Source organism: Rhinopithecus bieti, unplaced genomic scaffold, assembly GCF_001698545.2.
Source record: "Rhinopithecus bieti isolate Rb0 unplaced genomic scaffold, ASM169854v2 scaffold_13400, whole genome shotgun sequence".
NCBI lineage: Eukaryota > Metazoa > Chordata > Mammalia > Primates > Cercopithecidae > Rhinopithecus > Rhinopithecus bieti.
Genome location: NW_016807991.1, coordinates 4,616,912 through 4,642,745, shown reverse-complemented (window position 1 = coordinate 4,642,745; position 25,834 = coordinate 4,616,912). Strand labels below are relative to the sequence as shown.

The 25,834-nt window shown below is 55.7% G+C and overlaps 1 protein-coding gene across 2 annotated transcripts in view; it reads left to right on the top strand.

Annotated features, from left to right (window-relative positions):
* The window catches only part of QRICH2 (glutamine rich 2), a 34,363-nt gene extending 11,370 nt beyond the window's left edge, over window positions 1-22,993 (top strand). Inside the window, exons 4-20 of one of the 2 annotated variants that reach the window (XM_017884859.1) lie at window positions 2,491-5,641; window positions 5,741-6,103; window positions 7,036-7,121; window positions 9,172-9,269; window positions 9,774-9,888; window positions 12,056-12,307; window positions 13,206-13,328; window positions 13,431-13,505; window positions 13,708-13,872; window positions 14,005-14,126; window positions 14,736-14,801; window positions 15,024-15,125; window positions 15,973-16,173; window positions 16,846-16,987; window positions 17,669-17,756; window positions 18,497-18,625; window positions 20,214-22,993. In XM_017884859.1, coding sequence (XP_017740348.1) covers window positions 2,491-5,641; window positions 5,741-6,103; window positions 7,036-7,121; window positions 9,172-9,269; window positions 9,774-9,888; window positions 12,056-12,307; window positions 13,206-13,328; window positions 13,431-13,505; window positions 13,708-13,872; window positions 14,005-14,126; window positions 14,736-14,801; window positions 15,024-15,125; window positions 15,973-16,173; window positions 16,846-16,987; window positions 17,669-17,756; window positions 18,497-18,625; window positions 20,214-20,395 — 5,460 coding nt within the window. In that variant the 3' untranslated portion in view covers window positions 20,396-22,993. Of the gene's footprint in view, window positions 1-2,490; window positions 5,642-5,740; window positions 6,104-7,035; window positions 7,122-9,171; window positions 9,270-9,773; window positions 9,889-12,055; window positions 12,308-13,205; window positions 13,329-13,430; window positions 13,506-13,707; window positions 13,873-14,004; window positions 14,127-14,735; window positions 14,802-15,023; window positions 15,126-15,972; window positions 16,174-16,845; window positions 16,988-17,668; window positions 17,757-18,496; window positions 18,626-20,213 lie in introns of those variants that run through there. The other variant, XM_017884858.1, reaches the window with a different exon arrangement.
* The last annotated feature ends 2,841 nt before the right edge of the window (window positions 22,994-25,834 follow it).

Here is a 25,834-nt window from a genome sequence, read left to right as displayed (position 1 = left end):
CCAGACTGAGTGACAGTGAGTCCCTGTGTCTAAAGTGTGTGCTTGTGTGTGTGCAGCCATAATAACTGTTTTAATAGCCATCTCTGCTAATTCTAACACAGATGCCAGTGCTGAGTTGGTCTCAATTGGTTATCTCCTCATTATGGGTCATGTCTTCCTGCCTCTTTGTATGCCTGGCAATCTTTGATTGGGTGCCAGCCATTGTGACTTTTCCTGCATCGGATGTTAGCTATTTTTGTATTTTTTTTTTCTTTTGAGATGGAGTCTTGCTCTGTTGCCCAGTCTGGAGTGCAGTGGCACAATCTCGGCTCACTACAAACTCCGTCTCCCGGGTTCAAGCGATTCTCCTACCTCAGCCTCCTGAGTAGCTGGGATTACAGGTGTGCGCCACCATGCCTGGCTAATTTTTGTATTTTTAGTAGAGACAGGGTTTCACCATGTTGGCCAGGCTGGTCCCGAACTCCTACACTCAGGTGATCCGCCCACATTGGTCTCCCAAAGTGTTGAGATTACAGGTGTGAGCCACATTTTCTTGAGCCTTTTTCCCCAAGTACACAGCTACTTAAAAACAGTTTGATTGTTCCAGGCCTTGCTTTTATGATTTTATGATTTGTTAGGTGGGCCCATAGGTGTGTTCAGTCTAGGGCGGATTATTCTCCACTTCTGAGGCGACACTTTTCTGAGTACACTCTGCTCTGTGCTACTTGAATGATGAGTTTTTCCAAACTGGTTCATAAAAACAGGCACCATTCCCAGCCCCATGGCAGTCGGGGCGCTGCTTCTTCAAGCCCTGCAGATGGTTCTTTCCCCATCTTGGGACGTCTTCCCACATGCATGTGCCCATCAAATGTGTGCCGATCACTCGGAGGGGAACCTCCACAGACCTCTGGAGTGGGCTTTCTGTCATCTCCCTTCTTTCTGATTAATTTTTTTTTTTTTTTTTTTGAGACAGAGCCATCTCTGTCACCCAGGCTGGAGTGCAGTGGCACGATCTCAGCTCACTGCAACCTCCACCTCCTGGGTTCAAGTGATTCTCCTGCCTCAGCCTCCCAAGTAGCTGCAACTACAGGCATGTACGACCATGCCTGGCTGATTTTTGTATTTTTAGTAGAGATGGGGTTTCGCCTCGTTGGCCAGGCTGGTCTCAAACTCCTAACCTCAGGTAATCCACCTGCCTCAGCCTCCCAAAGGTCTGGGATTACAGACATGAGCCACCGCGCCTGGATAACTGGTTTCTTTCTGGTACTCTATCCTGTGACCTGAATCTCCCTGAATCTCCCTGAATGCTCAGTTCTGTCTCCTCAACTCAGAGAGCCTGCTGGGCTCCACCTCAATTCTCCCTCCCTGCACTGCAGTCTGGAAACTCCAGCAAGGCAGAAAGCCAGGGTGATGCAGGGTTCCCAGTTTTCATTGCTCCACCTCTTGGGGATCACTGTCCTTCAGAACTTGATATCTGGTGTCTAGGAAACCACTGTTTCACAGCTGTTGTTGGGTTTTTTCGTTTTTGTTTTTGTGTTTTTGAGACGGAGTCTCGCTCTGTCACCCAGGCTGGAGTGCAGTCGCGCTATCTCGGCTCACTGCAACCTCCGCCTCCCAGGTTCAAGCAATTCTCCTGCCTTAGCCTCCTAAGTAGCTGAGATTACAGGCATATGCCGCCACACCCAGCTAGTTTTTGTATTATTAGTAGAGATGGGGCTTCACCATGTTGGTCAGGCTGGTCTTGAACTCCTGACCTCATGATCCACCCACAAAGGCCTCCCAAAGTGCTGGGATTACAGGCATGAGCCACCGCTACCAGCCTCAGTTTTGTTTTTTCTTGTTACAGACAGGAGGGTAAATCCAGCCCCTGTTACTTCATCTTGGCTGGAAATGGAAGTGGTTCATTCTTTTCATGGATTAATAGCATCTACTGTATTGCTGACCAGAAATATCTCAGTCCCTTATTGATGATATATCTTATCAACGATGCTGCAGACCCCATCATTGTATGTAAAGCTTGGCATCCTTTGGTGAGGATTCAGAGAAAATTCCTATCTGTGGAGTTTCTCGGTCCATCGGTTTGCATGTTTAAATTTTATTTATTTATTTATTTATTTTTGAGATGGTGTCTCGCTGTGTTGCACAGGCTGGAGTGCAGTGGCGTGATCTTGGCTCACTGCACCCTCTGCCTTTTGGGTTCAAGGGATTCTCCTGAGTAGCTGTGATTACAGGTGTGCAGTACCAAGCCTGGCTACTATTTTTGTATTTTTAGTAGAGACTGGGTTTCACCATGTTGGTCAAGCTGGTCTCGAACTCCTGACCTCAAGTGATCCACCCGCCTCAGCCTCCTGTCAGCGTGTTTCTTTATGTCAAGCTTAGCTTTTAGGACCAGAGGGCTTTTTTCTCCAGGGTCCCTAAATCATCCTAGTCAGAACTTCCAGATTTCCTTTCTTCCCGCTCTGATAGTGAATATTTTGACTGTTATTGATTTCCTTCTTCCTCTCCAACCAGGGCTCAGAAACACTTATGGGATTTTCTAAGCGCAGAGGGTTCACTTCCTTAACATCACCTGATGGGACTCTAAGCGGAGCCTCTACCAAGCAACCAAGTATTGACCAGGCTCTGGATTCTGCCGGTGGTCTTGGCCCGGATCAGACTGCATCAGGATCTGGTGGCGCAGCACACCCCTCTGATGGGGTTACCAGTAGGGAGCAAAGCAGTGGCCCCTCTGGTACTGGTAGACAGCAGCAGCCGAGGGCCCGTGATGAAGCTGGCATGCCACGACTCCATCAGTCTTCTGTATTCCAATTCAAATCAGACTCAGATCGTCGCAGGAGTAGAGAGAAGCTTACCTCGACACTTCCAAGAAGAGATGAACGAGATGCACGTCCTGGTCCAGTTCAACAGGACTTAACCTCAGCCAGGGAGCAGCCCAGTAGGGTGCCCGCTAGCCAGAGTCAGGTCCATCTAAGGTCAGATCGCCGTGGGTTAGAACCAACTGGCATGGATCAGCCTGGATTAGTGCACGCTGGCACTTACCTACATGGTGTGGTACCCCTCAGCATGGGTCAGCTTCGTGTGCCACCACCTGAAATGGATGATCAGGAATGGGGACGACTTGTCATAGATGAGCAACGTATGTTGCCACCATCAGTACCTGGCAGAGACCAGCAAGGATTGGAATTACCTAGCACAGACCAACATGGTCTGGTTTCAGTCGGTGCATATCAGCATGGTATGGTACTTCCTGGCACAGACCAACGCAGTGTGGAACCACTTGGCATGGATCAGCGTGGATTTGTAATATCAGGCATGGGTCAGCAAGGACTGGTAGCCGCTGGAGTGGACCAGCAAGGATTGATATTGCCTGTCATAGATCAACATAGACTGATTCTACCTTTTACAGACCAGCATGGTTTGGTATCACCTGGGTTGATGCCAATTAGTGCAGATCGGCAAGGTTTTGTGCAGCCCAGTTTGGAAGCAACTGGCTTCATACAACCTGGCACAGAACAGCATGATTTGATCCAGTCTGGCAGATTTCAGCATGCTTTGGTGCAGCCTGGTGCATATCAGCCTGGCTTGGTCCAACCTGGTGCAGATCAGCATGGTTTGGTCCCGCCTGGAATAGATCAGTCTGGTTTGGCCCAACCTGGTAGAGATCAGCATGGTTTGATCCAGCCTGGCACAGGTCAGCATGATTTGGTCCAATCTGGCACAGGTCAGGGTGGCTTGGTACAGCCTGGTGTAGATCAGCCCGGCATGGTCCAACCTGGCAGATTTCAGCATGCTTTGGTGCAGCCTGGTGCATATCAGCCTGACTTGGTCCAACCTGATGCAGATCCGTATGGTTTGGTCCAGCCTGGAATGGATCAGTCTGGTTTGGCCCAACCTGGTAGAGATCAGCATGGTTTGGTCCAATCTGGCACAGGTCAGGGTGGCTTGGTACAGCCTGGTGTAGATCAGCCTGACATGGTCCAACCTGGTGCAGATCAGCATGATTTGGTGCAGATTGGTGCATATCCACCTGGTTTGGTACCGCCTGGCATGGGTCAGCATGGTCTAATACAATCTGGTGCATTTCCCAGTGGCTGGATACAGCCTGATGTGTATCTACCTGGACTGGTACAGCCTGGTACATATCCACATAGTTTGGTACAGCCTGGTGCAGATCCACGTAATTTGGTCCAACCTGGTATAGATCAACGTGGTTTGGTTCAGCTAGGAGCTGACCAATATGGTTTTGTGCAGCCTGGCATAGATCAGCTTGGTTTGGTGCAACGTGGTGCAGATCAGCAAGGTTTGGTCCAGTCTGGTGCAGTTCAGTATGGTGTGGTACAACCTGGAATGGATCAGCATGGTTTGGCACAACCTGGTGCACTTCAGAGTAGTTTGGGGCAACCTGGTGCAGTTCAGCATGGTTTCGTCCAACCTGGAGTGGATCAGCGTGGTTTGGTACAACCTGGTGCAGTTCAGCCTGGTCTGGTCCAACCTGGAGTGGATCAGCGTGGTTTGGTACAACCTGGTGCAGTTCAGCCTGGTCTGGTCCAACCTGGAGTGGATCAGCGTGGTTTGGTACAACCTGGTGCAGTTCAGCCTGGTCTGGTCCAACCTGGAGTGGATCAGCGTGGTTTGGTACAACCTGGTGCAGATCAGCGTGGTCTGGTCCAACCTGGAGTGGATCAGCGTGGTTTGGTACAACCTGGTGCAGATCAGAGTGGTTTGGCACAAGTTGGTGCAGTTCAGCATAGTTTGGTGCAACCTGGTGCAGATCAGCGTGGTTTGGGCCAACCTGGAGCGGATCAGCGTGGTTTGGTACAACCTGGTGAAGTTCAGCGTGGTTTGGTGCAACCTGGTGCGGATCAGCGTGGTTTGATCCAACCTGGAGTGGATCAGCGTGGTTTGGTACAACCTGGTGAAGTTCAGCGTAGCTTGGTCCAACCTGGTGCAGTTCAATATAGTTTGATGCAACCTGGTGCAGTTCAGCGTAGTTTGGTCCCACCTGGTGCAGTTCAGCGTGGTTTGGTCCAACCTGGAGTGGATCAGCATGGTTTGGTCCAACCTGGAATGGATCAGCGTGGCTTGGTCCAACCTGGTGCAGGTCAGCCTGGTTTGGTCCAGCCTGGCACAGGTCAACTTCGTATGGTGCAGCCTGGAATAGATCAGCAAGGTTTGGTGCAACCTCAGGCAGATCCACGTGGCTTGGTACAACCTGGTGCCTATCCTCTTGGTTTGGTCCAACCTGGTGCATATTTGCATGATTTGTCTCAACCTGGGACATATCCACATGGTTTGGTGCAGCCTGGAATGGAGCGATATGGTTTGAGACAATCTGGTGCATATCAGCCAGGCTTGACAGCACCAGGCACAAAGCTTTGTGGCTCTTCAACATTCCAGGCAGATTCTACAGGTTTTATATCAGCACGTCCATATCAACATGGTATGGTACCTCCTGGCAGAGAACAACATGGCCAGATGTCACCACTTCTAGCCAGTCAACGTTTGGCATCACCTGGTATAGACCAAAGGAGCTTGGTACCACCAGAAACTTATCAGCAAGGTTTGATGCATCCTGGCACAGACCAGCACGGCCCAATACCATTGAGTACAGGTTTGGGATCTACACACCCAGATCAACAGCATTTGGCATCACCTGACCCAGGTAAGCATGAGCAGTTACATCCAGATGCAGCTCAGCACGGCTGTGCTTCCTCTCTCTCTCTCAGTCCTGATTCAATGTGTCCTGGTTATGGTGACCCAGGTTACCTCAGTGCTGATCAGCATGGCCAGGAAGGTTTGGATCCAAGCAGAACACGAGCCTCGGACCAACCTGGAATTCCTGCCCAGAAGGCCCCAGGCCAAGATGTCACCCTTTTCCGGAGTGCAGACTCCCTCCACCGAGTCTCATCAGAAAGGAGCGAAGTCTCGAGTGAAGTCCTGAGTGAGCGACGCGATTCACTGTATAAAATGAGTTCTAGTTTCCCCACGGCAGTGGAGACATTTCGTCTGCTGGGAGAGCTCAGTGGCCTCTATGTGGGGCTAAAGGAGAGTATGAAGGATCTGGATGAGGAGCAGGCTGGCCAAACCGACGCGGAGAAGATCCAGTTCCTACTGGCACAGATGGGTGGGTGCTGCTTGCCTAGAGAGGAGAAACCACTGTCTCTGTTTTCAGCTGGTTTCATCCTTTTCTTTCCCTGGTCTCAACTCCTGGCTGCTACACGTCTCCCTGAGTCTCTGAAAACAGCATGTCATTCAGAGCATGTCCCACAGCCTCCAGAGTCCAAAAAAATGGGTGGGCAAAGGAGAGAACTAAGCCCCAGGAGAGGAGTGGAACGGGTTCTTGTGGCTTTGTCAGGCTCTCTGCACAGCAGCTAGGGAAAGTGTCTGGTTATAGAAAGCAGTAGCGTTCGGAGGTGGGCGGGAGCGAATGTTGAAGAATTAAACTTAACATTTTGACTGGGAGCAATGGCTCACACCTGTAATCCCAGCACCTTGGGAAGCAGAGCCGAGTGGATAGCTTGAGGCCAAGAGTTCGAGACCAGCCTGGGCAACATGGCAAAATCCTATCTCTACAAAAAAAAAAAATTAGCCAGGCGTGGTGGCACACACCTGTAGTCCCAGCTACTCGGGAAGCTGAGGTGGGAAGATTGTTTGAGCCAGGGAGGCAGAGGTTGCAGTGAGCTGTGATCGCAGCACCGCACTCCAGCCTGGGTGACAGAGCAAGACCCTGTCTCAAACAAAACAAAACTGAACATTTGCCTGTTCCCAACTCCAAGCCCAGAGAGTAATTAAGATTGTTTGCAGGGGGTGGAATTCGTGAGTCAGTTGTCCCAGAGCCCTTTAGGATGTCAGGCATTAGGTGGATGTTTCATGGGCGAAGGACAGCTCTCTCTCCCTTCTTCCCACCCACCTTTCCCAGTCACCAGGAGACACAGGATACAGTGATAGGTTCTGCTGTCCTCTAGGGTAGCTTCAGTGTTGCAGGGGCTGGAAATGGAGATTGGGAGCCCACCAGACATCTAACCCCTCTGATCATAAGGCCTCTGCTTTCCATAGTCAAAAGGACCGTACCTTCTGAACTGCAGGAGCAGCTGAAGACTGTAAAGACACTAGCCAAAGAAGTTCGGCAGGAAAAAGCCAAAGTAAGGACGAGTCAACCCATTTTGTCTTTTTTTTGTTTGGGACGGAGTTTCACTCGTCGCCCTGGTTGGAGTGCAGTGGCACCACCTTGGCGCACCGCAACCTCCACCTCCCGGGTTCAAGCGATTCTCATGCCTCAGCCTCTCGAGTAGCTGGGATTACAGGCATGTGCCACCATGCCCAGCTAATTTTGTATTATTATTTGTATTATTAGTAGAGATGGGGTTTCTCCATGTTGGTCAGGCTGGTCTTAAACTCCCAATCTCAGATGATCTGCCCACCTTGGCCTCCCAAAGTGCTGGGATTCCAGGCGTGAGCCACCGCGCCCAGCCCCCACTTTGTCTTTTAATGATAATAATAGCACTTTCCATTTGTATTTTATGGATTAAATAGTCCTTTCTCTTACATTATTATCTAATTGGATCTTTGCAATCCTATCAGATAGGAAATGCACCTTGGGTATCATCCTGTTCATTTCCTGGATCTAAAACCTGATGCTCAGGCTGGGCGCAGTGGCTCAGGCCTATAATCCCAGCACTTTGGGAGGCCAAGGCAGGAGGATCACTTGAGCCCAGGAGCTCGAGACCAGCCTGGGCAACATAGCAAGGTCTTATCTCTACCAAAAATTTAAAAATTAGCCAGACATGGTGGTACATGCCTGTAGTCTCAGCTACTTGGGAGGCTGAGGCAGGAGGATCACTTAAGCCTGAGTTTGAGGCTGCAGTAAGCTATGATCATGCCACAGCACTCCAGGCTGAGTGAGAGGGCAAGACCTGGTCTCTAAAAAAAATTTTTTTTAAACTGATGCTCAAAGCTATTATGATTCAGCTGAGCCAAATAATGATGACTTTGCTCTTTTCATTATCTGTGGCAGCCTTGGAGTCCAGTTTGTGAGATTTTCTGGGGCCAGAGGTCATTGCAAGGGACTGCCAGATCCCTTCAGACATTCTCCTTTTTTTTTTTTTTTAATTGAGACGGAGTTTCGCCCTGTTGCCCAGGCTAGAGTGCAGTGATGTGATCTCGGCTCACTGCAACCTCTGCCCTCTGGGCTCAAGCTATTCTCATGCCTCAGCCTCCCAAGTAGCTGGGATTACAGGCATGTGTGTTCATGCCCAGCTAATTTTTGTATTTTTAGTAGAGACAGGTTTCACCATGTTGGTCAGGCTTGTCTGGAACTCCAGACCTCAGGTGATCCTCCCACCTCAGCCTCCCAAAGTGCTGGGATTACAGGTGTGACCCACCACGCCCGGCCCAGTCATTCTTTTTTTTTTTTTTTTCTCACTTTGTTGCCCAGACTGGAGTGCGGTGGCGCGATCTCAGCTCACCGCAAGCTCCGCCTCCCGGGTTCACGCCATTCTCCTGCCTCAGCCTCCCGAGCAGCTGGGACTACAGGTGCCCGCCACCACACCCGGCTAATTTTTTGTATTTTTAGTAGAGACGGGGTTTCACCGTGTTAGCCAGGATGGTCTTAATCTCCTGACCTCATGATCTGCCCGCCTTGGCCTCCCAAAGTTCTGGGATTACAGGCGTGAGCCACTGCGCCCCACCTTTGTTTGTTTGTTTGTTTTTGTAAGACTGATTCTTGCTCTGTTGCCCAGGCTGGAGTGCAGTGGCACGATCTCACCTCACTGCAACCTCTGCCTCCTGGATTCAAATGATTCTCATGTCTTAGCCTCCTGAGTAGCTGGTATTACAGGCGCCAGCTACCACACCCGGCTAATTTTTGTATTTTTTAGTAGAGACGGGGTTCCCCTTGTTGGCAAGGCTGGTCTTGAACTCCTGACCTCAGGTGATCTGCCCAGCTCAGCCTCTCAAAGTGCTGGGATTACAGGCGTGAGCCATCGTGCCTGGCCCAGTCATCCTCTTAATGCCAGCTTTGTACATCCATGGGATGGATGAATGGGTGGATGGATGTCCACAAGGGCTCCTGGCTTTTGTCGGAGAGGGTTAGGTTAGTAGAGGGAATGGGGAGGGCTGGCATGAGCTGCAAGGGCACACTTGGGAAGCGGGAGCTCAGGCCTGCCTGACCCTCCTCATTCACTGGGTTTGTAGGTGGAAAGACTGCAAAGGATCCTGGAGGGGGAAGAGAATCAAGAAGCAGGGAAGGAACTGAAAGCTGGAGAGCTGAGATTACAGCTGGGTGTCCTCAGGTAAAATCCCCCAGCTAAGAGCAGCTGGCCCCCTGGAATAGTGAATCTCAGCCAAGGAGATGATGGTGGCCAGTGGCTCCCTCCTGCCCCTGAATGGACCACTGTCTTTGGCCTGGATTGTGTCTGCTCTTCAGATTGTCCATGTCTAGTTCAAGGAACTGGTAGAAGCTCCCCAGGTTCCCAGAACAACTCGGGACCAGGTCTTGGAAAAGCAAAAATAAGCTTCTTAGACTCTGTCCCCAGTCGGAGGCTGAAGGAGACCACTTCTGATAACCCCTCTGAGCTCTCTCTTTGCAGTGCCCAGTCCCACCGCCCAGAAGCCTCCCAGGACACAGGCAGAGCCCGGGACTCCCTAGACAAAATCCAGTGGAGGGGGGTGGAGGGTGAGAGACCTCCAGCTGTGTCTGCATCCCCCTGCGTCCCTGATGGCCCAGGCTCTGCATGGGTGGGCTCGGGTCTCTGGCCTGACTGTGGAGTCTGGCAGTGTCTTGTCGTGCACCACAGAGTCACCGTGGCTGACATTGAGAAGGAGCTGGCCGAGTTGAGGGAGAGCCAAGACAGGGGCAAGGCCGCCATGGAGAATTCTGTCTCCGAAGCCTCCCTTTACCTGCAGGACCAGGTGAGGATTCCCCACTCTTCAGCTCCAGGTACCAAGGGCCCTTCTCAGAGCTGGCTTGTCCCTGCCCTCCCATCTCTCATCAAAAACCAGGTCCCTCCCGTCCCCTGTGTGTGTGTGTGTGTGGTGTGTGGGCAGGGGGTGGGGAGGCGGTGGTGAATGTGTCCAGGATCCAGATCCCTCCTTATCCAAAGGCAGCTCTGAGTCCACAGGGGCAAGTGGCAAGGGAAAGGAACCCTTACAACACCTGTCTACCTCCCATTCGATCTTTCCCTAACTTTCTTTTTTTTTTTTTTTTGGATGGAATTTCACTCTTGTTGTCCAGGCTGGAGTGCAGTGTCACAATCTTGGCTCACTGCAACCTCCGCCTCCCAGGTTCAAGCGATTCTCCTGCCTAAGTGTCCTGAGTAGCCAGGACTACAGGCATGTGCTACCATGCTCAGCTAATTTTTGTATTTTTGGTAGAGAAGGGGTTTCACCATGTTGGTCAAACTGGTCACGATCTTTGCCTATCTTCTTTATAATTCATATATCAATACATTCACCCTTTTAAATTGAATAAGGTAGTTTTTAGTACATTCACAAAGTTGTGCAGCTATCACCACAATCTAATTCCAAAACATTTAATCACCCCAGAAAGAAACCCTGTGACTCTTAGCACTCTCTCCCCATGCCCTTCTATCCCTCAGCCCCTGACAACCACGAATCTGCTTTCTGCCACTATGGATTTGTCTATTCTAGACATTTCATATAAATGGAATCATACAACATACGACTTTTGTATCTGGCTTCTTGCACTTAGCATGATGTTTTCAAGGCTCATCCATGTTGTAGCGTGTGTCAATACTCCATTCTTTTTTATGGCTTCATAGCATTCCATTCTGTGTCTATGCCATAATTTGTTTATCTAGTCATCAGTTGAAAGACATCTGGGTTGTTTCCATCCTTTGGCTATTATGAATAATGCTGCTATGTACATTCATGTATAAGTTGTTTTTTTTTTTGAGACGGAGTCTCACTGTGTCACTCAGACTGGAATGCAGTGACTCGATCTTGGCTCACTGCAAGCTCCGCCTCCTGGGTTCACACCATTCTTCCACTTTTCCAGAGAGAACTGGCCGGTCCCTCTGCATCCGGGGCCCTCAAAGGTGCCTGCCTCCGGGCAGGCTCTTCTGGTTGTAAGTGGCAGCATCTCTGTGAGCCTACACAAGAGGGTGCTGCCCTGGGGATGTGCAGCTGTAGGGAGTGGAGGAAAAGGGAACCTCCAGGCCATGGGGAAGGGCATGTCCGCCTGTCCCTCTGCATCTGCTTTTGTGGGTACCCATGTCCCTCTCCTTACCCATCCTCTGAGCCCCCACGTCTCTCTCCCATTCCACTCTCAATCCACCTTGCTCTCCTTCGTGCTCCACAGTGGCTGCCCCAGCCCTGCAGAGTCCTTTCTGCTCCATTACCCACTCCTAAGAGAGGAGCCTAGGTTGGCCCAGCCTCTCTTTTTGAGCCCAGCAACATGTCAGAGGTCTTTGGCCAGTTGAGGGACCGGCTGCCCTTGGATCAGATGTCTACCTGGGAACCCTCATTTGGGGTGACGAATGGGACCCACGGGATGCAGAGGAGAACACCGGTGCAAACCCCTTCCAGGGCAAGAGCACCGCCCAGCCCAGGAGAGGCCTAGGAGTAGTGTCAGCACCTGCCACGTTCCTGTATCGTGAGTTATTTACATGCTAGGTGGACAGAGCATGTCCGTTCTCCCTGGCATGTGAACAGGAGCATGTGCAAGCCCACCCCTCACAGCCCCAGAAACCGGGGCGGGGCCTGTGTGTCGTTAGGGTCCTCTGTATGTTTATGGCCCAGCTAACTGGCAGCAGCACTTTACGATTTAGCTAAAGAAGAGATATTCTCATGCTAAGCCAAGCCGGTGGGCTGGCTGGAGAAAGCTCCTCTGGCAAGGGCTTGGCTCAGAGTTGACACTGTGCTCCCGGAGAACTCTCTCTACTCATCATTTACTGAATAGATGCCCATGATGGCACATGCTCTGGGAGGCACTGAGGATGCAGCGACTGCCCAGGGTGCAACAGGGAAAGGCACACAGGCTAGGAGCAGTGCCAGCATGGGCAGAGCATGGCCATGACTGGCCTCACTGCCCTGCTGCTGCCATCTCTCCTGCATGCAGTTGGACAAGCTCAGGATGATCATTGAGAGCATGCTGACCTCCTCCTCCACACTCCTGTCCATGAGCATGGCCCCGCACAAGGCCCACACCTTGGCTCCTGGCCAGATCGACCCTGAGGCTACCTGTCCAGCCTGCAGCCTGGATGTGGGCCATCAGGTCAGCATGCTGGTGCAGCGCTATGAGCAACTCCAAAACATGGTCAACAGCCTGGTTGTCTCCCGACCCTCCAAGAAGGCCAAGCTTCAGAGACAGGTGGGGCTCTGCTCGCCTTTCTCCTGCTGCAACTGGACATGGCCCCACAAGGGAGGGTCACCCTGCTGCAGACCCACGGAAGTGGGGCGGGTGTTTGGGCCTCAAGGTCAGCTCTCCATGGTGGAGCCCTTTAGCCAGATCCCACAAGAGTCCCTGGTCTTTCTGCAGGTCCACAGCAAGGGTAGCAGCAGAACTAGCTTTGGGCACAGGAGACCATGGGGAAGAGCTGGCTTGATGGGGTGGGACAGCACATGCTGGCTGAGGACAGATCAGTGCCCTTTGAGTGCCCTGGAAACACAGGCCCAACTGTAGATGTTGGCTCCCTGGCACACGGGTCTTCTGACCCCTTCTCAATTTCCCTCCAAAGGGCAGGCTCGCTGGTGGGGGTGGGCACAGCCACAAGTCCTGGGTCCTGCCTCTTGGGCTGAGGAACTCAGATTTGGGCCAGGAGCAGAGGGGAGAATAAAGCCTACAGCCCAGCTCTCAAGCGCCCCGGGACAGCACATCACTCCTGAGCCTCTGTCACCTTTACTCACCCCCCACTGGCAAGCCAGGGTCCCGAGGCTAGTCCGTGGGGATGTAGGTGACGGACGCTTGTGTCCTGTAGGGGTGGACACAGGCAGAGGGCCTTCTGCACTGTTAGTAGGAAATTCTTTTCCATTGTTGTTTTTGAGAGAGTCTCCTTATGTTGCCCAGGCTGTTCTCGAACTCCTGGGCTCAAGTGATCCTTTTGCCTCGCCCCAGCTTCCCAAAGTGCCAGGATTACAGGCACGAGCCACCGCTCCCAGCCTTGGAGATGTTTTAAGGGCCAACTTACCTGGGGGCAGCAATACTAAGGCAGCAGGGGGTGGGATCGCGCCAGCAGCCTCCGAGAGCCTTCCCATCCCTCCTGCCGCAGGACGAGGAGCTACTGGGCCGCGTGCAAAGTGCCATCCTGCAGGTACAGGGCGACTGCGAGAAGCTTAACATCACCACCAGCAACCTCATCGAGGACCATCGGCAGAAACAGAAGGACATTGCTGTGAGCGGCCGCAGGGTGGCGGGGATGGGGCCGGGGCTCAGTGTGGTGCCCCAGCCCCGTAGCTGCTGGCTCTTTTTTCCTCTGTTCACTTGGCCTCCCCAGATGCTGTACCAGGGTCTGGAGAAGCTCGAAAAGGAAAAGGCCAACAGGGAGCACCTGGAAATGGAGATTGATGTGGTGGGTGCCGGGCCCCAGCAGCCACGCTGTGTCCCAGGGCAGTCTCGCCGGCTGTTCTTTGAGAGACTGAGTGGAGGGGAGCTGGCAAGAGGAGTGTGGGCTTTCAGAAACCTGCCTGGTGATAGGGGTTGACACACCCAGGGAATGGGGCCCCTCCATGGCCATCTCCCAGATGCAGGGACCTCTGTCTGTCTCTGGGCAGAAAGCCGACAAGAGTGCTCTGGCCACCAAAGTGAGCCGTATCCAGTTTGATGCCACCACAGAGCAGCTGAACCACATGATGCAGGAGCTGGTGGCCAAGATGAGCGGGCAGGAGCAGGACTGGCAGAAGATGCTGGACAAGCTGCTCACAGAGATGGACAACAAGGTAAGACAGGGGCATGGCGGGGCTCTCCATCCCACGGCCCTGCCTCCAGGATTGGGACAGCACCACCTTCTCCTGGATCAGCCCCCTACCTACTTCCTTAGAGGTCCCCTGGGCCCCCTTTCCCTGCCACAGCTGGACCGCCTGGAGCTGGACCCAGTGAAGCAGTTGCTGGAGGATCGGTGGAAATCGCTGCGACAGCAGCTCAGGGAGCGCCCCCCACTCTACCAGGCAGACGAGGCGGCTGCCATGCGGAGGTGACACCTGGGAGGCAGGGGAGGAGGCTGGCACGCTCTTCGGAGGGTGAGGGCAGGGGGGCTGGGGGTCCCCAGACAAACAGCTCCTGCCAGTGCACAGCGGGTCCTTCCCAGGACTGTCTCATGGTTGGAGGGACAGAAGTTTAAGAGCTTGAAACGCTCCTCTAGCTCAGGCCCCTTCGTATTACAGCAGAGAAAGGGAGGAGGGGAGGCTTAAGGCTCTCTGGGTTTGGCTGAGCTAAGCTGGGCCTTTGGGACAGGGAGAGGTCCTCAATACCCAGAGCTGAGACAGCTCCTGGGGGCCTGGCCCGTAGGACCTGGCCCATGGTAGGCTTGAATTCCAGGATTCCCATTCGTGGTCGCCAGGGGGCCCCCGAGACTTGCACAGAGCACCCTCAGGGGCCCAAGGGAAGCCTGCTGGCTTTGGGTTAGGGCAGGGAGGTCTGGGATGTGAGCCTGGAGGTGGGAGCAGATGGATTCTCGGGAGCAGGGACAAGATCTGCACCCTGGTGGGCTGAGCTTCCAGCCTGCCTGGCCTGCAGGGTCGCAAGCCCTTCTGGGACTTCTGGGCAGAGCACTTACCCTGTGTGTACGTCCCATTCCTAACAGGCAGCTTCTGGCACATTTCCACTGCCTTTCATGTGACCGGCCCTTGGAGACACCTGTGACCGGACAGTGAGTGCCCACACCACTGGCACATGGCCTCGCATGGCAGGGCTGTGTCTCCTCCCTTCTCCACCTGTGTCCACCTGTCCTCTCCCTTTCTTTCATGTATCTACTTCCAGCCCTTGCTCCCTCGCAGGCCGGGGGCGGTGGGAAGGTTCTTTAAGCAGGTGGATTTGGGGGACGGGACTTGTCCCACTCTGACCTGTCCCTTCTCGCTCTGTCCCTGCTCAGCGCCATCCCCGTGACCCCCGCGGGTCCAGGCCTACCTGGCCACCATTCCATCCGCCCCTACACAGTGTTTGAACTGGAGCAGGTCCGGCAGCATAGCCGCAAGTATGGGACAGCAGGGTCTGGGGCCAGGGCTCTGGATGGGGAAGGCAGAGGACAGGGGTGACTCCAGAGGGCCCGGCGGAATATGACAGAAGGCAGCGCTGTGGTATAGTGTGGAGAGCCTCCTCCTTGGAGTGGGACAGTGGGGGCCGCAGGCCAATTTCTGAACTAGCTCCCTGGCAGTTCTCAGGGCATGAGCGTAGGAGGCAGACCTAGTCACACTTGCCTTTGGGAGTTACGGTGGGACTTTGTCAAGGTCACCAGCTGCCTCTGAGAGCTCCTCTACTTCTCGACCTCTTCCCCAGCCTTTGGCTGTCTCAGCAACCCCGGGATTAGAGCGGTCGGGGGAGGGTCTGGCATAGCTCAGCCGGAGGGTGGGTTCAGCCAACGAAGGAGGCTGGCGGCGGGCATCTCATGCTCCCTCCGGCTCCTGCCCGCCTCTCTGCTGCTCCCCTTCTCCTAAGGATGGGAGTCCATAGTTCAGAGGACTTCAGGCTGCTCTTTGAAGCCCCACAGGTTCCAGGTATGCGGGGGCCAGGTGCGCCGAGATGGGAAGGCCCGGGGCTGCCTTCAGCTCCTCCACCTGCAGGCAGCAGGGCTTTCGTCCATTTGGCTGGCCAACACTTTTCCATCTGAGGAAAGCCTTCTCGGCAAGTCTGGCCCTCAGATGCTGTGGAAAGGGCTACTGCTGAGGGGTCAAGCTGCCCAGCAACCCCCACCCTCAGCCAAGAGCCCATGGGACTAGCTGGGTCCTGCACAAAAGGGACCCGGAACTGAAGTATTCGGCTTACACAAGGTCAAGGCCCCCTCCATGGGCCAACCCTCCCTCTGTTCTGCTTACACCCTGCAGCCTCAAGCTGGGCAGTGCCTTCCCTCGGGGTGACCTGGCGCAGATGGAGCAGAGCGTGGGGCGCCTGCGCTCCATGCACTCCAAGATGCTGATGAACATCGAGAAGGTGCAGATCCACTTCGGGGGCTCCACCAAGGCCAGCAGCCAGATAATCCGCGAGCTGCTGCACGCCCAGTGCCTGGGCTCCCCCTGCTACAAACGGTATAGGAGAGGCAGGCGAGGCCATGGGGAGCAGGCGCCCAGCGACCAGGCTTGGCTTCTGCCCACGCACGGCTGTGCAGACAAATGCCTTTCCCCACTGCTGGGGAAGAAAAGGGAGTGCGTGTATGTGAAAGTGTGGGTGAGGGGTGTCAGTGTGTAATGTGTGTAAGCCATGTGTCTATGGGTGTGTGTCAGTGTATGAGTGTAAGGGTGTGTATGAGTGGCGTGTGTTGTGAGTGTGGGTGTTATGTGTATGCATGTATGGGTAGCGTGTGTATGAGTATGTGTGTGATGCATGTGTATGAGTATGGCGCGTGAAGTATCGTATCTTTCGTATGTACATGTGTGTGTAAGGACCTGTTGTGTATGTGTGTGTGAGCCTGTGTGTATGAGTAGCATGTGCAGTGTGTGAGTGTGTGGGTGTTGTGCACACCTGCCCATGTGCAGCGGTCAGCTGGGGTGGGCCTGGCCTCACGGCTGGGCTCTGGCCCCCAAGCTCGGCCTGTTCTGGGCCCCAAGCTGCCCTGGCCTCGCCAGCAGCCACCTGAAGACAAGCTGGCCCCACCTTCGCCTCTGGTCAGGCCGCCCATCGTGGGTGAGTCCCAGACCAGCATCCCTGGCAGTCCCTGCTCCCAATGACTCCATACTGTCTTCATCAGCAGGGTGAGGCAGATATGGCCGCGATTACACCTACTCAACTGTGCCCCGGCGCTGCGGGGGCAGCCACACCCTCACCTACCCCTACCACCGCAGCCGCCCGCAGCACCCACCCCGGGGCCTGTATCCCACCGAGGAGATCCAGATTGCCATGAAGGTCAGGGCCCTGCCTGGAGCCACCAGGGAGGGAGGCCCTGACACAGCTCCAGATTCCTCAGTCATTCTCTAAAGCCACCAGAAGTCATCTCAGCCAGCCCTCTGCCTTGAGGCAATTCCTTAATCAGACCCAGTTAAAGCCTCAGGTTCTTATCCTTTTCTTGAAAGAAAGATTTATCCCAGCTGCCTGCCTGCCCAGCAGCATTCCGGCCTCCCAGGCCTCCCACCATGGCCCAGATACCATTTCACCTCCCTCTACCTTCTCGCTCCACCCTAGTGGAGGTGGGAAGAGAAAGCCGAAGGAGGTGTGGAAAAGAGAAAGCTGGATGTGGAAAAGAGAAACCCTGAGTGACTGAGTGATTTGTGCCCCTTTTGGGAGGTGGGTAGGTGCTGTTACTGTCCCATTCCACAGAAGATGAAATAGGGACAGGGTTGCCACCCACATCTCTGGCTCCAGGTCCATGCCCTTGCCCTGCTCATATGCGCTGTCATGGAGCTCGTGCGCCTGGGCTCTGCATGGTGGCTGCTGGGCACAGGCCATGCCCGGGTCCCCAAGGGGCTCCCAGAGCCCCCCAGGAGGGTTCTGAGACCACAGTGCTCTGTGTCTCAGGCCTGTGTGGAGGGGCCGGGGCCAGGGGGCTGTGGCCGCTACAATGGTGATGGTATCTGTCCACTTCTACAGCGTGATGAGGTGGACATCTTGGGCCTGGATGGCCACATTTACAAGGGACGGATGGACACAAGGCTGCCGGGCATCCTCAGCAAAGACAGTGAGTGGAGTCCAGAGGCCCCCAGGCGCCCCACTCGGGTCCAACAGGGCGTGCATCCATTGTGGGGCCTGGCACTTTTATGGGCCAGTGGACCCTGGGTGTCTTCCTTCTCCCCTCCCCTCACTCCAAATGTTCAGGTCTCTGGAGAAGCCACCAGGTAAATGTTCACAGGTGGAGGACAGCTGTCCAGCCTCAGCCGTCAGCTGGGATGGGGTGGCCCCGTGTTTTCTTGCCAGCCTCCATCCCGGCTGCACTGCTGGGCTCTCCTGTCTTGGCCTCTGTCCACGACATCATCAGGGCCTCCTCTTCCTTCAAAACTCAGCACAATGCCCTCTGCTGAGCCCCACTGCTTCAGCCCCCAAATGCCCGCCTCCTGTGGCAACGCCCGGAACTTGCTGTTGGTCACTTCCCATCATGCATTTAGCTGTGTATGCGCCTTTCTAGATGCCTCCCCTCCTGCCCTGGAAACCCCAGGTCAGAACTCACCCCTCACCTGGCACAGGGCTGACGTGTGCAGGTCCTCAGGGACTCTGTGTGAGTGGGTGGGGTGGGTGGGTGGCCATGAGAATGAATGAAGACTGCTTCTCTGGGGCGTAGCCACAAATTCAGAATGACGAGGACCCCACTCAGTGGAGGCTGGCCATGACCAGCAGCCCTGCAGCCCTCTCCCCACGCCCAGGGGTTCCCACAGAGCTCTCACCGCTGCCTCAGCACTGACCCTTCCCTCCTGCCCCCATCAGGCTCAGGGACCTCAAAGCGCAAGTCCCAGCAGCCCAGGCCCCATGTGCACAGGCCGCCATCCCTCGGCGGCAATGGCCACCTGCCCTCCCGGCCACAGAGCGCCCAGATGTCAGCTGGCAACATCTCAGGTAACTTCCCTCTGGGTGGGGCATCCTGCCAGGCCTCCCTACTGGCCCTGCCAGCCCCCTTTCCTGCCATGAAGGGCCACACCTTTATCTCCCTGGAGAGGGGAGGGCCTGGGAGCCGAAGGAGGTGTAGAAAAGACAAAGTTGTGTGTGGAAAAGAGAAACCCTGAGTGACTGATTCATGCCCCTTCTGGGAGGTGGGTAGGTGCTGTTACTGTCCCATTCCACAGAAGATGAAATAGGGACAGGGTCGCCACCCACATCTCTGGCTCCAGGTCCATGCCCTTGCCCTGCTCACGTGCGCTGTCATGGAGCTCGTGCGCCTGGGCTCTGCATGGTGGCTTCTGGGCACAGGCCGTGCCCGGGTCCCCAAGAGGCCCCTGACCCTGTCATGGAGGAACCTCTCTCTGCCGCCTGGCCTGGAAGATCCCTTGGGTCCTTGATCTCCCCAGGAGCTAAGTTGGGCCTGAAGGTCAGGGAGCTATGGACCCCCCAAGGTACTGGGCCATACAAGGCCCTGCAACCAGGAGGCTGGATCACTGACAAATGACCCTGGGCAAGGTCACTCTTGACAAGGGCTGTCCCCTCTCCAGACCTCAGTTTCCTCATCTGTCATCAAGGGGGTGCTGGGTTAGTGCTGCTTGGAGTTAGGGCCCCCCTGAGAATCTAATGAAAGCTGCCGACCTTCCTCCTGTAGAACAGTATGCACCCACATTCCTTGTGAATGCCTGCGGGAGGTTCAGGGACCCCCCGCCCAGAGCCTCCACCCTCCCCTGCCCCTCAGCTAGATGCTCTCCAGCATCACTCCAGCCCTCAGTGAGGGCATGTGGCTGAGGGAGGAGGAAATCACAACAGAATAAGTGGCTATGGTGGTCACGGCACCTCGCCATCATCTAGGGCCCCCCATAGGCCAGGTAGTTTAGGAGCTTTACACGGATGAACCACTTTTAATCCACGTACCAGCACTAAGAGGTAGGGACCATCGTTAGCACCACTTACAGCTGAGAAAACTGAGGCACAGAGAGGTGAAGGTCCTTGCTCTGGGTCACACAGCCAGGAAGCAGCAGAGCTGGAGTTCAAAGCCAAGCCCTCTGGCCCAGAGGCTGTTCTGGGAACGACAGGTCTCAGTGGTGGACAGTGAGCACAGAACTGTCACCCTGGCTCCCAGAACTCTGTTTTCTGGGGAATACTTAGCTCACTTCTCCCAGTGTCTACTCTAAGGGCACTGAAAATGCTCTGGAAGCAGGAGAGAGACACTGGTAGTCTCAGGAAAATTCCTGTGCCTATTGGTGTGGATGTCTAGTGTCTGTATTAACAGGAAACAGTACCAAAGAGGCAGCTCTTGGGCCCTGCAGAAGGACATGTTTGCTTATTTTTCATTCACAAAGATCATGAAGGGTGCTTCATGACTGCTTAGGAGCTCAGATGGGCCTGCACCGTGGCCCCCGGCCCCAGCAACTCCCTTCCAGCCTGTGTCAGCCCGGCCTGGTGAACAGAACTGCTGTCAACCTCCCTGGGCTTTGGGCAGCTGGGGTGACCCCTGGCGGGTTTGGGGAGCGTGTTGAGCGACCTCAGCCCCTCTGTCTTGTAGTTTCTTCACGTCAACAGACAGACAGACCTTCCTCCGAGGGCCGTCTCTCCCAGCCGAACACAGCCCACCCGCCCAGCTCTGCCGCGGTGGCAGACAGGGGGCTGGAGAGGCACATGGACGTGCCTCCTGGGGAGGGGCTCGAGGAGCCCACGCGGGGGCCGCGGTCCAGCACTGCTCAGTGAGCGGAGGTATAAATAAATGTTCAGGAGGAAGTTTAGGTGCGGCGAATCTTCTCTGACAGTCCTGGCTCAGGAAGATGGAGGGAAGGGGAAGTACCCACTGCTGGCCAGACCCCCCCCAGGCCCGCCCACTCAGTAGACCTTCTCTTGGACAGTAGGTCTGGTTTGTAGCCTGAAAGTGAGTCCTCAGCTTCCGTTCTCCAAGGGCGCCAGGGCTTCGGGAGGGCTGGACACTGCACTGGGGACAGGGAGACTCCTGGCCCTGGGACCAGCTGGGCCAGCGCTCACCCAACCAGCTCTCTCCAGGCCTCGGCTAGACCCGGGGTGCTCTGCCTTCTGGCCCTAGACCTGCCTTCTAGCCTGGGGGGCTGGGGCCCGAGCTGTCAGTGTCCAGCACTCTGGGCGTGAGGGTGGCAGCTGCCTGCTGCGCTCTTGCTGCTGGCTCAGGGTGGTTCCTGACCCCTGGCGTGGGATTCCAGGGCAGCAGTGCCAATGGCTGGAGGCGAACCCCTGCAGCTGGCTGGGCAGGTTTGTGTTTGCCACCCTCTGCTGCTCTCCCTTGAGTGGGCTGCTGCAGAGACAGCCGGGGCCTGAAAGCTCAGACCAGGGGCTGCTGTGGCTGGAATGCAGTTTCCCCATTCCCCTCCTAGAAAAAGACATCCAGGTGGCGGGTGGAGAGGTGGTGCGAGCCCAGCGCTTGTCGCTTGTCGTGATTTGCTTCCCTCTGCCCTAGCTCCGACACTTGCAGGCAAGGGACTCACTAAAGGTCTTGGCAGGTGAGGGGACAGAGGAGTGCAGGTGGGACTGGGCTCTGGCCGGTGCAGCAACTGCTAGAGACGAGCCCCCATCACTGCTCCAACCCACTGGAAGCTCCTGAGACCAAGGAGTCCCCTGACTTCCTGAGCTTGGACTCCAGCCAGATTCTAGGGGTCCCCCAGTAGATGAGAGTGGCCCCCCCACCCTGAGGTTTATAAAGCCCTGAAGTCACCAAAGCCTTTCTGCCTCAGAGGCTCCCCCCTTAGAGAAAAGGGAAGTGCTCAGAGTTGAGAACGGGGCTCCCCCCACCCCCAGTTCCCATCTCCCCAGTATGGGAAAGGGATGTCTGGGGCAAGAGGCCCGCTTTGGGGGTGTGAGGAGACAAAATCACACAGGAAAGGAAAATGTGGCGACAAACAGCCCAGAAAAAGGCTTCTGCCCCTGACCCCGGCGTGGGCAAAGTGGGGCATGCTTGGCTGGGTCGGGTGGGCGCTTCCTCCTGGCCTGTTCTGCGGAGACCCAGGGAGTCTTCGTGTAATGATGTCATGCTCAGAGCTGGACAGAAGAGAGGAACTGCTCAGACAGCGGAGCCCCAGGCGGGCACCCCTGGGCCCCAGCCCCTTTCTCCCCAGGCAAGAGGTAGAGGCAGGGCCGCCCCTCTCCGGCTCCAGCTGGGCTCCTTTTGCTCTCGGCCCCACCCTGGCTGTGAAATGTCAGAAGGTCGGCTCAGTTTCCCGGGTCTAGAAGCCAAATTCACCAGCTTGGCAGGGAGGTGCAGCCCAGCCCTCCTCACCCAGGCCTTCCCCACACCCACAGAAGGGCCCGGAGCAACATTCCCTAAGCCAGCCAGGCCAACCCCCCACCATTCCCGCACCTGGACATGGCCCACACCTGGGTGGACCCCGGCTCTGGCCCAGGCGGCCTGGGGACGTCACAGCCTAACCACCCACGTGCTGAGAGGGGCTGCCCCTTCCAGCCTGGGAAAGCACAGGTGGGCAGGGGTGGAGGGACGGGGAGGAGTCTCAGGGGTTTCCAACCGGGAAACAAAACTGAAAGGACGAACCCAGCTTCTAAGTACGTCCGTGTCACACGCAAGGGTGGAGGGGCAGCGGGCCCACCGTTCCGCTCCATTGGAGGAGGGGCTGCCCCACCGTGTGAGGGGCCGAGGAGGCCCGGAGGCAGGATGCGGTGGGTGCCGGGCCTGGGCCCTCTTGACTTTCACTTCACTTCCGGCCTGAACCTGCAGAACCCTTGCCCTGCCTGTGTTCCAGCAGGACTTGGGCCCCGCAGACCCCAGCAGAGGGCGAGGTGGGAGGACGGGACAGGAAGGGGCTGCCTGGACAGTGTGTGGCGGCGAAGGGCAGGGCTGGAGGAGGAATCCCAGCCACGTGGCCATCACCCCCATTAGCCAGGTGGACAGGCTCCCCACGCAGCTGACCTCCCGCACCTCAGGACCAGCTGAGGACGAGCTGCTAGGCCAGGAACTGGCAGCCCTGTCCCGTGCTGACGCCTACGGGGCTGTGGGGAAGGGGGAATGGAAGCAGGCCCCTCTGGGGACCCGCCAGCCTTAACTGACCTTTGGGTCATGGCCCTCCACCCAAAAAGACATACTGCCCTGGGAAGCTGAGGGGAGGAATATCAGAGATGAGCCCAGCTGGAAGATGCCTCCTGGGAGGGCCTGGGGGGCCATCAGGAGACCCCAGCTAGAAGGAAGCTCTCCCCACCGCAGATGGAAATGACTTCCAGCGCTCCGCCCTAGGACTCTGTGGGTGGGGGCTACACCGATGGGGCCAAGAAGGTAAGGTCACAGCAACTCAGGATGTACCCCGACCCCTCCCCCATCCCCACACCAGCCTGGACCATGCTGTCAAGAGCCCCTGGTGTGACCACCCCCCAGTAAAAGACATCCAGACCGGCCCAATGGCAAGGGACCCCCACCACCCCTTCTGAGGAGTCTGCTTTTCCCACCAACGGAAATAAAAGCACCGCAAACCAGGGAAGTTAGAAAAGTCTCTTTTTAAGTTTTTAAATTAAAATTTCACCCTGGTGAGATGGGATTCTGACTTGGGAACTAAACCCAAAGGCAGGCTCTCCACTTCGGACCTGGATACGCAGTGGGAGGGGCAGGGCACCCAGGGCAGTCAAGGCCCCTGCTGGGCAGAGCCTGACCTTTCACCTAAGTCAGCTCCTCAGTGCCACATCAGCCCTGCATTCAGCAGGAGACAGGTGACAAGAGCTATGGGGCCACAACCAGCAATCAGAGGTGGGGAAGAGGCCATGGGGAGAGAGAGCCCTGATACCAAGAGGGCCTTCCACAACTTTGGTTTCAGGCCCTCCCAGGACCTGCAGCTGCTATGTGGCTGCCCAGTGACTGTGGGAGCGGGGTCCGCTTCCAGATTCCAGAAGGCATGGCTGTTAAACGAGGCAGCTGAGACACCTTGTGCCCGCAACATCACTCCATCGGCTCTGCAGTATGGCAGCCCTGGCACCGGGCACCCCAGGTGTGCCAGGCCCATTCTCACGCACATTAGTTATATTTATATATTCATATATATTATAGTTATATATTAAAAACAGAGGAAAACTTGCCTGAAAACTCCTGAAGGACCCAAGTGGCCCAGGAAGTTTACTATCCCCCCCACCCACAAAATTCTTTTATAAAATCTTCCAGTGCGATCTTCGGGAAACCCCTGCCCTCCCCGGCTCCCCCCTCCCTGGCCCTCCTGTGTCTCCACAACCCTGGGCTGCCCCCAGCTCCAGCCCAGCGCCCGGCGGCGTCCAGTCTCATCTCTGGCCGTCTATGGCCGCCATGGCTTTCTGCTGGGTGGCCCCCTGCTGTGCTCCTGGGGGCCACGTGGGCTGTGGGCGGTGGAGGTGGTGGAAGGTGGTGGGGGAGGAGGGCGGGATCCAGGGTGCCTGGTGGCTGGGCGGGGACGAGGCCCAGAAGGGGCTGAAGTTTGCAGGTGGGGAGCAGGCTGCTGCTGTCATGGGGCTGTTGCTGCTCTGCAGGCCCTCGGAGGCGCGGAGCTTGGAGAACATGGCCAGCGCGTCGGGGAAGTTGGGCGGCGTGGCAGGGGTGTTGCTGGGAGTGCACATCTGTGGGGAGAGAACACGGGTGTGGGGAGGCTGCCTCGAGGGTCCCCGAGCCACTGATGGGGCTTACCCAGGTCAGCCGCTCCTTTACTCCCATTTTTCAGCTTCATTCATTTTTGCACAAGCAGCTTCCATAGGACAAAAGCGCCCTCTCCCCGAGCCAATACAAACAAAACCCAAGAACCTTATCCAAACCAACAGTGTTTCACCAGGCCTGGACGTGACACCCCGAGGAGCATCCACAGTGAATGGTTAATTGCACCCAGGAGCTAAGGTGTCAGATTCAAGCGAGAGGGCAGGGGCAGCCCAGGACACCACTGCTCCGCGCCTTCCCTGGCCAGGGACACCAGCTGGCTGCCCCACCAGCCACCCTCAGATGCTCCCAGGCTGCTGGGCAAGGGAGAGCAGCCAGCGGGGAGGCTCTCCCTCCTGTGCCAACTCTGGAAAAGTTAAACCACCTTGGTGGATGGGTTCACACCATACTGAGGGTGACAGCCACCAGGCCTTGAAGGCTTTGCCTCCCTTATCTTTTAACAATGATACTTTGTGGCTTCAATTATCCTCTCTTTATGACAAATTAGGAAACTGAGGCCCAGAAGTCAAGTCACTTGCCCGAAAATGCACCCACAACAGAGGGCAAGTTGAGAAGACGTACCTCCCCAGCTCCCAAGCCTGCAGGCCCAAGTTCTTAACATCTACTGGGCCACACTGCACAGACAGAGTCAAGAGCCCCTTTATATCTGGGGCCCCTGAGGACAGAAACCAGGGATTTCAACGTCCTGTGTCTGTAGCCTCAGGCTGAACACACAGCTGGCCTGCCCTTGGCTGCAAGCTGGCAGTTTCTCAGTCTGTCCAGCCCCTCAGTCCTCTTCCTGGGGTAGCTACAGTCCCCCATCTGCTGTCTTCTGCCACTACCCTGGGGGCAGGGGCTGGAGTGCCATCCAGGAGTACCTCGCCAGCAGCATAGGCAAGAGGCAACACAGAGAACAAGACCACACAAAACTGACTGGGACCTCAAAGCTGCTTTCTCCCTTTCCCAGGAAGCCACAGGAGTCCTTCTTTGAATTTCTCCTAATTTTAGCAACACTGGCCCCTCCCCCAGGCACAGGAGTTGGGGGAACAAGACTTGAGGGCTCTTCACCTTCAAAGAGGGAGCTTTGGCAAGGCACAGTGGCTCACGTCTGTAATCCCAGCACTTTGGGAGGCTGAGGTGGGTGGATCACCTGAGGTTAGGAGTTCAAGACCAGCCTGACCAACATGGTGAAACCACGTCTCTATTAAAAATACAAAAATTAGCTGGGTGTGGTGATGGGTGTCTGTAATCCCAGCTACTTGGGAGGCTGAGGCAGGAGAATCACTTGAACCCGGGAGGTGGAGGTTGTAGTGAGCCCAGATCGCGTCACTGCACTCCAGCCTGGGTGGCAAAGCAAAACTCCGTCTCAAAAAAAAAAAAAAAAAAGAAAGAGATCAAGACTTGGGGTTCCATTTCCTAAATATTGCCTGATTCTTGACCTACAGTAGGTAAGATGAGATTGGCATGGGACTAACTATACCTATCTTAAGTGCATGTCCCCATACTTGAAAAGTTTACTG